We start from the raw sequence: 12,500 nt of genomic DNA, 5'->3' as shown, positions 1-12,500 counted from the left end.
CTCCCCCAGCTCCGGGCCCCTCCTAGGTGTTGGGGGTCTCACCTGGTGTCTGCACTCTGACCTCCCCCCAGCTCCGGGCCCCTCCTAGGTGTTGAGGGTCTCACCTGGCCGCTGCACTCTGACCTCCCTCAGCTCCGGGCCCCTCCTAGGTGTTGGGGGTCTTACCTGGCCGCTGCACTCTGATCTCCAGCAGGTTGGAGGTCCTCTCGGCCAGGCGGCTCCAGCTGGAGTTGTAGTCTCTCCTCCATAGGGCGGCCACGCACTGGTACTTCCCGGCCTCTGATTCGCTGGCGCGGCTGACGCTCAGGCGCACGTTGTGGCTGGAATCCGCCTTCTCCACGATGCTGCGACCCCGGAAGCTGCCGGCCCGCTCTCCCCACTGGACCCCACCGGAGCGGCTGAACGTCACCAGGTCATGGGTCTCCCCTCCGCCGGCCGCCTGGAAGCGCCACGTGACAGAGATGCCCACCCAGGGCGGGTAGTGAGGCTTCAGGATACACTGGAGGTCAAAGGAGTCAAAGTAGCTGACACCGGGGGTGCGGGAGATGGCCGTCACTGCAAAACCCGTCTCTGGAGGAGGAAGAGGGCGAAATATCTGCTGAAATACTCTGTGCTGCTGGGCACCCGGCTCATGCCCCTCCACAGGATGGGCGCACCCCAACATCATGACTTACACTCTAGTCACATCCAGAGCTGCAGTGACAATTCTACTATAATAGACGGCCCGGACCTTGCCCCACCCCTTCTTCTGGACCTTGCCCCACCCCTTCTTCTGATGATGACAGATCGGGGGCCCATTTTTCGGGTCTTTGTAACATTCGCAGACCCAGTGGGGCTCAGACAGCAAAGTGAATGCAGCTCTGAGCTCACATCACGTTAGGCCTCTGCGTGTTCATAATTTTCTCAATGCAATGAATTATGGGATCGGAGCTGAGCTGTTGGGGGGTTTGTCCTTAGTTCTGTCTTCACACTTGCCTATAGCTGCTTGTTCAGTGTCTGGGCAGAGTGTGTCACTGCATGACAATAGTGCAGTGCATTATGGGATCTGACACCCTACCGGCCTATCAGAGCAGAGCTGCAGGAGGCGTGGTATAATCCCGCTAAGCTGCTTGTTCAGTGTCTGGGGACGGCATGTTCCTGAGCTATGGGATGACGCTGAGCGGGTGGAGTCCTGAGGATCGGCCTCCAGCAGATGTGTGGATGCAGCTCTGGATGTGAGTGGAGTATATGGAATATGCCTCACCTAGTGCGGTGACATCCACGCTGGTCCTGGCTGAGCGTTCGCCCAGCCTTTGCCAATCTCCGTCATAGCTGGGCAGCCACTCTGTGACGCGGCATTCGTATGATCCGCCATCTTGGCGCTGACTACTCTCCAGCTCCAGGGTGAAGGTGTCGGAGCCGGACCTCACCATGCGCAGACTTCCGGCACTGGCTCGTTCTCGGTACGCCTGGCTGGCCCAGGTCACACCATCCCGATCCTGCTGGATCACCTCTCTCTGGCGGTTCTGTGCATCCTGCAGGTGCCACGAGGCAGATATGCGGCTGTGAGGACCGAACAGCGAGGCCACCAAGCAGGTCAAGAAGATGCGGGAGCCCTCCAGGACAGAACTGGCGTTGGCCACCACAGTCACCGTAACCGAGGTCTCTGCAAAGAGGGAAAACCACATCAACACCGGAGCACAGGACAGCGAGGACCTGCCCCCGGGGAGGATGGAGCATTGGGACAGGAGGAGACTTACTCAGAGGCGAGACCGTGATGGGGATGTTCTTCGGCCTCTTGCTGTCCCGGTCCACCATCTCCCCGGACGCCGACCTCTCCCGTTCCGTCACTCTGCAGTTGTACTTCCCGCTATCTTCTGGCCGGAGTCTAAAGATCTTGAGGGAGAAGATGGAGTCGGAGTCGCGGGCCACCCGCAGCTCCCTGTGGCCCTCTCTCTGGCTGTAGTCTCCTGTCAGAGCGGCCACCCCTCCGGGGCTCAGACTGGCCACCAGCGAACTATTGAAAGCCCAAGACACGGCAAATATCCGATCCCCCACATTCTGGGCCTCGATGATGCACCTGAGCTCGGCACTCTCCCCCGCGCTGTACGTGCGCCGCTCCGTCTCCAAGCGAACATTGAATTCTCTGTCTGGAGGAAAGACACCGATTATGTCCTAATGATCGAGCCAGATCCCCCCCGACCCCAACATCCGTGAGGTTTTACCTGTTGCCTGGACGATGACCTCGGACCCCTCTGATCGCTTGCGTGTCAATGGAAACCAGGACCCATCGGGGTCCTCTATCCACTCGGTCCCTTGGCAGTAGAGCTCGCCCTGGTCTGGGGGCTGCAGGTTGTGCAGGGTCAGGCGGTAGGTGCTGTTCCCCACTTTATCCATCCGGACGTCCCCCACTGAGAAGCGCTGGGCATAGGAGACCCCGGGGCTCAGGGTGAAGTCTCGGCTCAGGGTGAGGACCTCCTCCGTCTGCTCGCCATTCCTCCGGTACCAGGACACGGATAGGTGGGTGTGCTGCAGGGTGCTATGGGAGACATCACACCAGAGCTGCACCGAGCCCCCCTCAACCTTCTGGAGGGTCTGAGCCGCTGACGAGACAAGCAGCGAGTCCGGGATCACTGCGGACAGAAGACACCAGGTTACAGGAGCCACGGCTCAGGAGCCGGGGCCACAAGTAATGACCACAACTAGCCTCATCACCAGGAGCCGGGGCCACAAGTAATGACCACAACTAGCCCCACCACCAGGAGCCGGGCCACAACTAATAACCAGGAGCCGGGAGCCACAACAAGCCCCACCACCAGGAGCCGGGAGTCACAACTAATAACCAGGAGCCGGGAGCCACAACTAGCCCCACCACCAGGAGCCGGGCCACAACTAATAACCAGGAGCCGGGAGCCACAACTAGCCCCACCACCAGGAGCCGGGAGCCACAACTAATAACCAGGAGCCGGGAGCCACAACTAGCCCCACCACCACGAGCCGGTGGCCACAACAAGCCCCACCACCACGAGCCGGTGGCCACAACAAGCCCCACCACCACGAGCCGGTGGCCACAACAAGCCCCACCACCACGAGCCGGTGGCCACAACAAGCCCCACCACCACGAGCCGGGGGCCACAACAAGCCCCACCACCACGAGCCGGGGGCCACAACAAGCCCCACCACCACGAGCCGGGGGCCACAACAAGCCCCACCACCACGAGCCGGGGGCCACAACAAGCCCCACCACCACGAGCCGGGGGCCACAACAAGCCCCACCACCACGAGCCGGGGGCCACAACAAGCCCCACCACCACGAGCCGGGGGCCACAACAAGCCCCACCACCACGAGCCGGGGGCCACAACAAGCCCCACCACCACGAGCCGGGGGCCACAACAAGCCCCACCACCACGAGCCGGGGGCCACAACAAGCCCCACCACCACGAGCCGGGGGCCACAACAAGCCCCACCACCACGAGCCGGGGGCCACAACAAGCCCCACCACCACGAGCCGGGGGCCACAACAAGCCCCACCACCACGAGCCGGGGGCCACAACAAGCCCCACCACCACGAGCCGGGGGCCACAACAAGCCCCACCACCACGAGCCGGGGGCCACAACAAGCCCCACCACCACGAGCCGGGGGCCACAACAAGCCCCACCACCACGAGCCGGGGGCCACAACAAGCCCCACCACCACGAGCCGGGGGCCACAACAAGCCCCACCACCACAAGCCCCACCACCACGAGCCGGGAAGAGAGAGGTAACCCCCCCAATAATATACCCTAAACCCAGCATCAGACATTCTGCAGGAATGAAAGGGTTAAGCCGGTACTGATGTCCGGGGGAGGATAAGAAGATGTAATCCATCCTCATCTAATAAAGCTGGGGGGGGGGATTAACCCATCGCTGCCACATCACACAGCAACCTCCGCTCCTGACATAAAGCAGAGCACTGCCGCAAAGATCAGGTACCAGCAGGGAGAGGGCACAGGAGGGGGAGGAGGTCTGGTGCCAGGCAGAGGGCACAGGAGGAGGAGGGGGAGGGCTGGTGCCAGGGAGAGGGCACAGGAGGAGGAGGGGGAGGGCTGGTGCCAGGGAGAGGGCACAGGAGGGGGAGGGCTGGTGCCAGGGAGAGGGCACAGGAGGAGAAGGGCTGGTGCCAGGGAGAGGGCACAGGAGGAGGAGGAGGAGGTCTGGTGCCAGGAGGAGGAGGGCTGGTGCCAGGGAGAGGGCACAGGAGGGGAAGGGCTGGTGCCAGGGAGAGGGCACAGGAGGGGGAGGGCTGGTGCCACGGAGAGGGCACAGGAGGAGAAGGGCTGGTGCCAGGGAGAGGGCACAGGAGGAGGAGGAGGAGGGCTGGTGCCAGGGAGAGGGCACAGGAGGAGGAGGAGGAGGGCTGGTGCCAGGGAGAGGGCACAGGAGGAGGAGGAGGGGGGCTGGTGCCAGGGAGAGGGCACAGGAGGAGGAGGAGGGGGGCTGGTGCCAGGGAGAGGGCACAGGAGGAGGAGGAGGGGGGCTGGTGCCAGGGAGAGGGCACAGGAGGAGGAGGAGGGCTGGTGCCAGGGAGAGGGCACAGGAGGAGGAGGAGGGCTGGTGCCAGGGAGAGGGCACAGGAGGAGGAGGGGGGCTGGTGCCAGGGAGAGGGCACAGGAGGAGGAGGAGGGCTGGTGCCAGGGAGAGGGCACAGGAGGGGGAGGAGGGCTGGTGCCAGGGAGAGGGCACAGGAGGGGGAGGAGGGCTGGTGCCAGGGAGAGGGCACAGGAGGGGGAGGAGGGCTGGTGCCAGGGAGAGGGCACAGGAGGAGGAGGAGGGCTGGTGCAAGGGAGAGGGCACAGGAGGAGGAGGAGGGCTGGTGCCAGGGAGAGGGCACAGGAGGGGGAGGGCTGGTGCCAGGGAGAGGGCACAGGAGGGGGAGGAGGGCTGGTGCCAGGAGGAGGGCACAGGAGGGGGAGGAGGGCTGGTGCAAGGAGGAGGGCACAGGAGGGGGAGGAGGGCTGGTGCCAGGGAGAGGGCACAGGAGGGGGAGGAGGGCTGGTGCCAGGAGGAGGGCACAGGAGGAGGAGGGCTGGTGCCAGGGAGAGGGCACAGGAGGGGGAGGAGGAGGGCTGGTGCCAGGGAGAGGGCACAGGAGGAGGAGGAGGAGGAGGAGGGCTGGTGCCAGGAGGAGGGCACAGGAGGAGGAGGAGAAGGAGGAGGGCTGGTGCCAGGGGGAGGGCACAGGAGGAGGAGAGGAGGAGGAGGGCTGGTGCCAGGGGGAGGGCACAGGAGGAGGAGGAGGAGGAGGGCTGGTGCCAGGGAGAGGGCACAGGAGGAGGAGGAGGGCTGGTGCCAGGGAGAGGGCACAGGAGGAGGAGGAGGAGGAGGGCTGGTGCCAGGGAGAGGGCACAGGAGGGGGAGGTCTGGTGCCAGGGAGAGGGCACAGGAGGGGGAGGAGGGCTGGTGCCAGGAGGAGGGCACAGGAGGGGGAGAAGGGCTGGTGCCAGGAGGAGGGCACAGGAGGGGGAGGAGGAGGGCTGGTGCCAGGGGGTTGGAGGGAGGGCTGGTGCCAGGGAGAGGGCACAGGAGGGGGAGGGCTGGTGCCAGGGAGAGGGCACAGGAGGGGGAGGAGGGCTGGTGCCAGGAGGAGGGCACAGGAGGGGGAGGAGGGCTGGTGCCAGGGAGAGGGCACAGGAGGAGGAGGAGGAGGAGGGCTGGTGCCAGGGAGAGGGCACAGGAGGAGGAGGAGGAGGGCTGGTGCCAGGGAGAGGGCACAGGAGGGGGAGGGCTGGTGCCAGGGAGAGGGCACAGGAGGGGGAGGAGGGCTGGTGCCAGGAGGAGGGCACAGGAGGGGGAGAAGGGCTGGTGCCAGGAGGAGGGCACAGGAGGGGGAGGAGGAGGGCTGGTGCCAGGGGGAGGAGGGAGGGCTGGTGCCAGGGAGAGGGCACAGGAGGGGGAGGGCTGGTGCCAGGGAGAGGGCACAGGAGAGGGAGGAGGGCTGGTGCCAGGAGGAGGGCACAGGAGAGGGAGGAGGGCTGGTGCCAGGAGGAGGGCACAGGAGGGGGAGGAGGGCTGGTGCCAGGGAGAGGGCACAGGAGGAGGAAGAGGAGGGCTGGTGCCAGGGAGAGGGCACAGGAGGAGGAGGAGGAGGGCTGGTGCCAGGGAGAGGGCACAGGAGGGGGAGGGCTGGTGCCAGGGAGAGGGCACAGGAGGGGGAGGAGGGCTGGTGCCAGGGAGAGGGCACAGGAGGGGGAGGAGGGCTGGTGCCAGGGAGAGGGCACAGGAGGGGGAGGAGGGCTGGTGCCAGGGAGAGGGCACAGGAGGGGGAGGAGGGCTGGTGCCAGGGAGATGGCACAGGAGGGGGAGGAGGGCTGGTGCCAGGAGGAGGGCACAGGAGGGGGAGGAGGAGGGCTGGTGCCAGGAGGAGGGCACAGGAGGGGGAGGAGGAGGGCTGGTGCCAGGAGGAGGGCACAGGAGGGGGAGGAGGAGGGCTGGTGCCAGGAGGAGGGCACAGGAGGGGGAGGAGGGCTGGTGCCAGGGAGAGGGCACAGGAGGGGGAGGAGGGCTGGTGCCAGGGAGAGGAGGGCTGGTGCCAGGGAGAGGAGGGCTGGTGCCAGGGAGAGGAGGGCTGGTGCCAGGGAGAGGAGGGCTGGTGCCAGGGAGAGGAGGGCTGGTGCCAGGGAGAGGGCACAGGAGGGGGAGGAGGGCTGGTGCCAGGAGGAGGGCACAGGAGGAGGAGGGCTGGTGCCAGGGAGAGGGCACAGGAGGAGGAGGAGGAGGAGGAGGAGGAGGAGGAGGAGGAGGAGGAGGAGGAGGAGGAGGGCTGGTGCCAGGGGGAGGGCACAGGAGGAGGAGGAGGAGGAGGGCTGGTGCCAGGGGGAGGGCACAGGAGGAGGAGGAGGGCTGGTGCCAGGGAGAGGGCACAGGAGGAGCAGGAGGGCTGGTGCCAGGGAGAGGGCACAGGAGGAGGAGGAGGAGGAGGAGGGCTGGTGCCAGGAGGAGGGCACAGGAGGAGGAGGAGGGCTGGTGCCAGGAGGAGGGCACAGGAGGGGGAGGGCTGGTGCCAGGAGGAGGGCACAGGAGGAGGAGGGCTGGTGCCAGGAGGAGGGCACAGGAGGAGGAGGGGGGCTGGTGCCAGGAGGAGGGCACAGGAGGAGGAGGAGGGCTGGTGCCAGGAGGAGGAGGAGGGCTGGTGTCAGGGAGAGGGCACAGGAGGAGGAGGAGGGCTGGTGCCAGGGAGAGGGCACAGGAGGAGGAGGGAGAGGGCACAGGAGGAGGAGGAGGAGGGCTGGTGCCAGGGAGAGGGCACAGGAGGAGGAGGGCTGGTGCCAGGGAGAGGGCACAGGAGGAGGAGGTCTGGTGCCAGGGAGAGGGCACAGGAGGAGGAGAGGGAGGAGGTCTGGTGCCAGGGAAGGGCACAGGAGGAGGAGAGGGAGGAGGTCTGGTGCCAGGGAGAGGGCACAGGAGGGGGAGAGGGAGGAGGTCTGGTGCCAGGGAGAGGGCACAGGAGGGGGAGGAGGTCTGGTGCCAGGGAGAGGGCACAGGAGGGGGAGGAGGTCTGGTGCCAGAGAGAGGGCACAGGAGGAGGAGGAGGTCTGGTGCCAGGGAGAGGGCACAGGAGGAGGAGGGAGGTCTGGTGCCAGGGAGAGGGCACAGGAGGGGGAGGAGGTCTGGTGCCAGGGAGAGGGCACAGGAGGGGAGGAGGGCTGGTGCCAGGGAGAGGGCACAGGAGGAGGAGGAGGTCTGGTGCCAGGGAGAGGGCACAGGAGGAGGAGGAGGTCTGGTGCCAGGGAGAGGGCACAGGAGGAGGAGGAGGTCTGGTGCCAGGGAGAGGGCACAGGAGGAGGAGGAGGTCTGGTGCCAGGGAGAGGGCACAGGAGGAGGAGGAGGAGGTCTGGTGCCAGGAGGAGGAGGGCTGGTGCCAGGGAGAGGGCACAGGAGGGGAAGGGCTGGTACCAGGGAGAGGGCATAGGAGGGGGAGGGCTGGTGCCACGGAGAGGGCACAGGAGGAGAAGGGCTGGTGCCAGGGAGAGGGCACAGGAGGAGGAGGGCTGGTGCCAGGGAGAGGGCACAGGAGGAGGAGGGCTGGTGCCAGGAAGAGGGCACAGGAGGAGGAGGGCTGGTGCCAGGAAGAGGGCACAGGAGGAGGAGGGCTTGCGCCAGGAAGAGGGCACAGGAGGAGGAGGAGGAGGGCTGGTGCCAGGGAGAGGGCACAGGAGGGGGAGGGCTTGCGCCAGGAGGAGGAGGGCTGGTGCCAGGGAGAGGGCACAGGAGGCGGGGGGAGGGCTTGCGCCAGGAGGAGGAGGGCTGGTGCCAGGGAGAGGGCACAGGAGGAGGAGGGGGGCTGGTGCCAGGGAGAGGGCACAGGAGGAGGAGGAGGGCTGGTGCCAGGGAGAGGGCACAGGAGGAGGAGGAGGGCTGGTGCCAGGGAGAGGGCACAGGAGGAGGAGGAGGGCTGGTGCCAGGGAGAGGGCACAGGAGGAGGAGGAGGGCTGGTGCCAGGGAGAGGGCACAGGAGGAGGAGGAGGGCTGGTGCCAGGGAGAGGGCACAGGAGGAGGAGGAGGGCTGGTGCCAGGGAGAGGGCACAGGAGGAGGAGGAGGGCTGGTGCCAGGGAGAGGGCACAGGAGGAGGAGGAGGGCTGGTGCCAGGGAGAGGGCACAGGAGGAGGAGGAGGGCTGGTGCCAGGGAGAGGGCACAGGAGGAGGAGGAGGAGGGGGGCTGGTGCCAGGGAGAGGGCACAGGAGGAGGAGGAGGGCTGGTGCCAGGGAGAGGGCACAGGAGGAGGAGGAGGGCTGGTGCCAGGGAGAGGGCACAGGAGGAGGAGGAGGGCTGGTGCCAGGGGGAGGGCACAGGAGGAGGAGGAGGAGGAGGAGGGCTGGTGCCAGGGAGAGGGCACAGGAGGAGGAGGAGGAGGAGGAGGAGGAGGGCTGGTGCCAGGGAGAGGGCACAGGAGGAGGAGGAGGGGGGGCTGGTGCCAGGGAGAGGGCACAGGAGGAGGAGGAGGGGGGGCTGGTGCCAGGGAGAGGGCACAGGAGGGGGAGGAGGGCTGGTGCCAGGGAGAGGGCACAGGAGGGGGAGGGCTGGTGCCAGGGAGAGGGCACAGGAGGAGGAGGAGGAGGAGGAGGAGGAGGGCTGGTGCCAGGGAGAGGGCACAGGAGGAGGAGGGCTGGTGCCAGGGAGAGGGCACAGGAGGGGGAGGGCTGGTGCCAGGGAGAGGGCACAGGAGGGGGGGGGGGGGCTGGTGCCAGGGAGAGGGCACAGGAGGAGGAGGAGGAGGGCTTGTGCCAGGGAGAGGGCACAGGAGGAGGAGGGCTTGTGCCAGGGAGAGGGCACAGGAGGAGGAGGAGGGGGGGCTGGTGCCAGGGAGAGGGCACAGGAGGAGGAGGAGGAGGGCTGGTGCCAGGGAGAGGGCACAGGAGGAGGAGGAGGGGGGGCTGGTGCCAGGGAGAGGGCACAGGAGGAGGAGGAGGAGGGCTGGTGCCAGGGAGAGGGCACAGGAGGGGGAGGGCTGGTGCCAGGGAGAGGGCACAGGAGGAGGAGGAGGAGGGCTGGTGCCAGGGAGAGGGCACAGGAGGGGGAGGGCTGGTGCCAGGGAGAGGGCACAGGAGGAGGAGGAGGGCTGGTGCCAGGGAGAGGGCACAGGAGGGGGAGGAGGAGGGCTGGTGCCAGGGAGAGGGCACAGGAGGGGGAGGAGGAGGGCTGGTGCCAGGGAGAGGGCACAGGAGGAGGAGGGCTGGTGCCAGGGAGAGGGCACAGGAGGGGGAGGGCTGGTGCCAGGGAGAGGGCACAGGAGGGGGGGGAGGGGGGGCTGGTGCCAGGGAGAGGGCACAGGAGGAGGAGGAGGAGGGCTTGTGCCAGGGAGAGGGCACAGGAGGAGGAGGGCTTGTGCCAGGGAGAGGGCACAGGGAGGAGGAGGAGGGGGGGCTGGTGCCAGGGAGAGGGCACAGGAGGAGGAGGAGGAGGGCTGGTGCCAGGGAGAGGGCACAGGAGGAGGAGGAGGGGGGGCTGGTGCCAGGGAGAGGGCACAGGAGGAGGAGGAGGAGGGCTGGTGCCAGGGAGAGGGCACAGGAGGGGGAGGGCTGGTGCCAGGGAGAGGGCACAGGAGGAGGAGGAGGAGGGCTGGTGCCAGGGAGAGGGCACAGGAGGGGGAGGGCTGGTGCCAGGGAGAGGGCACAGGAGGAGGAGGAGGAGGGCTGGTGCCAGGGAGAGGGCACAGGAGGAGGAGGAGGAGGGCTGGTGCCAGGGAGAGGGCACAGGAGGGGGAGGAGGAGGGCTGGTGCCAGGGAGAGGGCACAGGAGGGGGAGGAGGAGGGCTGGTGCCAGGGAGAGGGCACAGGAGGAGGAGGAGGAGGGCTGGTGCCAGGGAGAGGGCACAGGAGGAGAGGAGGGCTGGTGCCAGGGAGAGGGCACAGGAGGAGGAGGAGGAGGAGGGCTGGTGCCAGGGAGAGGGCACAGGAGGGGGGAGGAGGAGGGCTGGTGCCAGGGAGAGGGCACAGGAGGAGGAGGAGGAGGAGGGCTGGTGCCAGGGAGAGGGCACAGGAGGGGGAGGGCTGGTGCCAGGGAGAGGGCACAGGAGGGGGAGGGCTGGTGCCAGGGAGAGGGCACAGGAGGAGGAGGAGGAGGGCTGGTGCCAGGGAGAGGGCACAGGAGGGGGAGGGCTGGTGCCAGGGAGAGGGCACAGGAGGAGGAGGAGGAGGGCTGGTGCCAGGGAGAGGGCACAGGAGGAGGAGGAGGGCTGGTGCCAGGGAGAGGGCACAGGAGGAGGAGGAGGAGGGCTGGTGCCAGGGAGAGGGCACAGGAGGGGGAGGAGGAGGGCTGGTGCCAGGGAGAGGGCACAGGAGGGGGAGGAGGAGGGCTGGTGCCAGGGAGAGGGCACAGGAGGAGGAGGAGGAGGGCTGGTGCCAGGGAGAGGGCACAGGAGGAGGAGGAGGAGGGCTGGTGCCAGGGAGAGGGCACAGGAGGAGGAGGAGGAGGGCTGGTGCCAGGGAGAGGGCACAGGAGGAGGAGGAGGAGGGCTGGTGCCAGGGAGAGGGCACAGGAGGGGGAGGAGGAGGGCTGATGCCAGGGAGAGGGCACAGGAGGAGGAGGAGGAGGGCTGGTGCCAGGGAGAGGGCACAGGAGGAGGAGGAGGAGGGCTGGTGCCAGGGAGAGGGCACAGGAGGGGGAGGAGGAGGGCTGATGCCAGGGAGAGGGCACAGGAGGAGGAGGGGGGCTGGTGCCAGGGAGAGGGCACAGGAGGAGGAGGAGGAGGGGGGCTGGTGCCAGGGAGAGGGCACAGGAGGAGGAGGAGGGCTGGTGCCAGGGAGAGGGCACAGGAGGAGGAGGAGGAGGGCTGGTGCCAGGGAGAGGGCACAGGAGGGGGAGGAGGAGGGCTGGTGCCAGGGAGAGGGCACAGGAGGGGGAGGGCTGGTGCCAGGGAGAGGAGGGGGGGCTGGGCACTGGGCGCTGCCACCCTTCGCTCTCACATTCCCCCGAGTTTCCTTCTCTTAGCTGCGGTTTTGTGTAAAGTCTTCCAGAAAATGTCTCATTAACTATTTATGTGCCAGCTGGGACGGTGCAGAGCGGGGGAGGGGCGGTAATGGGGCCACATGTGGGAGGGGCCTCGTCTCCCCCCACTAATGGATCCTAAGCCCCATCTGCGGCCGCGCTCCACCTCTTATCTTTAGTTAAGAACAAAAGTGTTTGTGAGGAGGAAACCGCAATCTATAGCGAGAAACCCGGACTGCAGCCGGATCTCAGAACCAGCGCTCAGAATCCTACACAGCACAACATAGCAGGCCCGCGGGGGAGGAGCAGAGGACAGGGGGAGGAGCACCATAGAGAGCGGGGGAGGGAGGGGCACCATAGAGAGCGGGGGGGGGGGGCACCATAGAGAGCGGGGGGGGGGGAGGGGCACCATAGAGAGCGGGGGGGGGGGGAGGCGCACCATAGAGAGCGGGGGGGGGGAGGGGCCCCATAGAGAGGGCGGGGGAGGGGAGGGGCACCATAGAGAGCGGGGGGGGGGGGACCATAGAGAGCGGGGGGGGGGACCATAGAGAGCGGGGGGGGAGGCGCACCATAGAGAGCGGGGGGGGGGGGAGGGGCCCCATAGAGAGGGCGGGGGAGGGGGAGGGGCCCCATAGAGAGGGCGGGGGAGGGGAGGGGCCCCATAGAGAGGGCGGGGGAGGAGGGGCACCATAGAGAGGGCGGGGGAGGGGAGGGGCACCATAGAGAGGGCGGGGGAGGGGCACCATAGAGAGCGGGGGAGGGGCACCATAGAGAGCGGGGGGGGACCACAGAGAGCGGGGGGGGGAGGGGCACCATAGAGAGCGGGGGGGGGAGTTGCACCATAGAGAGCGGGGGGGGGGAGTTGCACCATAGAGAGCGGGGGGGGGAGGGGCACCATAGAGAGAAGGGGGAGGGGCAAAGCACACGGAGTAGACTGAATGGCCGAGACACATGGGCTGCAGCACCCGCTACTTACCTCTCAGGTTGACTTTGGCGCTGTAGCTGCCGTAGAAGGTGGGGTCGGTGTTGGGGGTGTGACATTCGTATTCTCCGC

The 12,500-nt window shown here is 67.7% G+C and overlaps 1 protein-coding gene across 1 annotated transcript in view; it reads right to left on the bottom strand.

The window, feature by feature from the left end:
* The window catches only part of LOC140111608 (immunoglobulin superfamily member 3-like), a gene marked incomplete at its 5' end in the record, with an annotated part of 22,875 nt that extends 10,380 nt beyond the window's left edge, over nt 1–12,495 (bottom strand). Inside the window, 5 exons of the mRNA XM_072132399.1 lie at nt 166–570; nt 1,244–1,645; nt 1,740–2,129; nt 2,205–2,612; nt 12,423–12,495. Of these exons, the coding sequence (XP_071988500.1) occupies nt 166–570; nt 1,244–1,645; nt 1,740–2,129; nt 2,205–2,612; nt 12,423–12,495 (1,678 nt within the window). The remainder of the gene's footprint in view (nt 1–165; nt 571–1,243; nt 1,646–1,739; nt 2,130–2,204; nt 2,613–12,422) is intronic.
* Between the last annotated feature and the right edge of the window lie 5 nt (nt 12,496–12,500).

Source organism: Engystomops pustulosus, unplaced genomic scaffold (genome assembly GCF_040894005.1).
Source record: "Engystomops pustulosus unplaced genomic scaffold, aEngPut4.maternal MAT_SCAFFOLD_516, whole genome shotgun sequence".
Taxonomy (NCBI): Eukaryota; Metazoa; Chordata; class Amphibia; order Anura; family Leptodactylidae; genus Engystomops; species Engystomops pustulosus.
The sequence above is the reverse complement of the archived record's forward strand: the minus strand, read 5'-3'. Positions and strand labels throughout refer to the sequence as shown.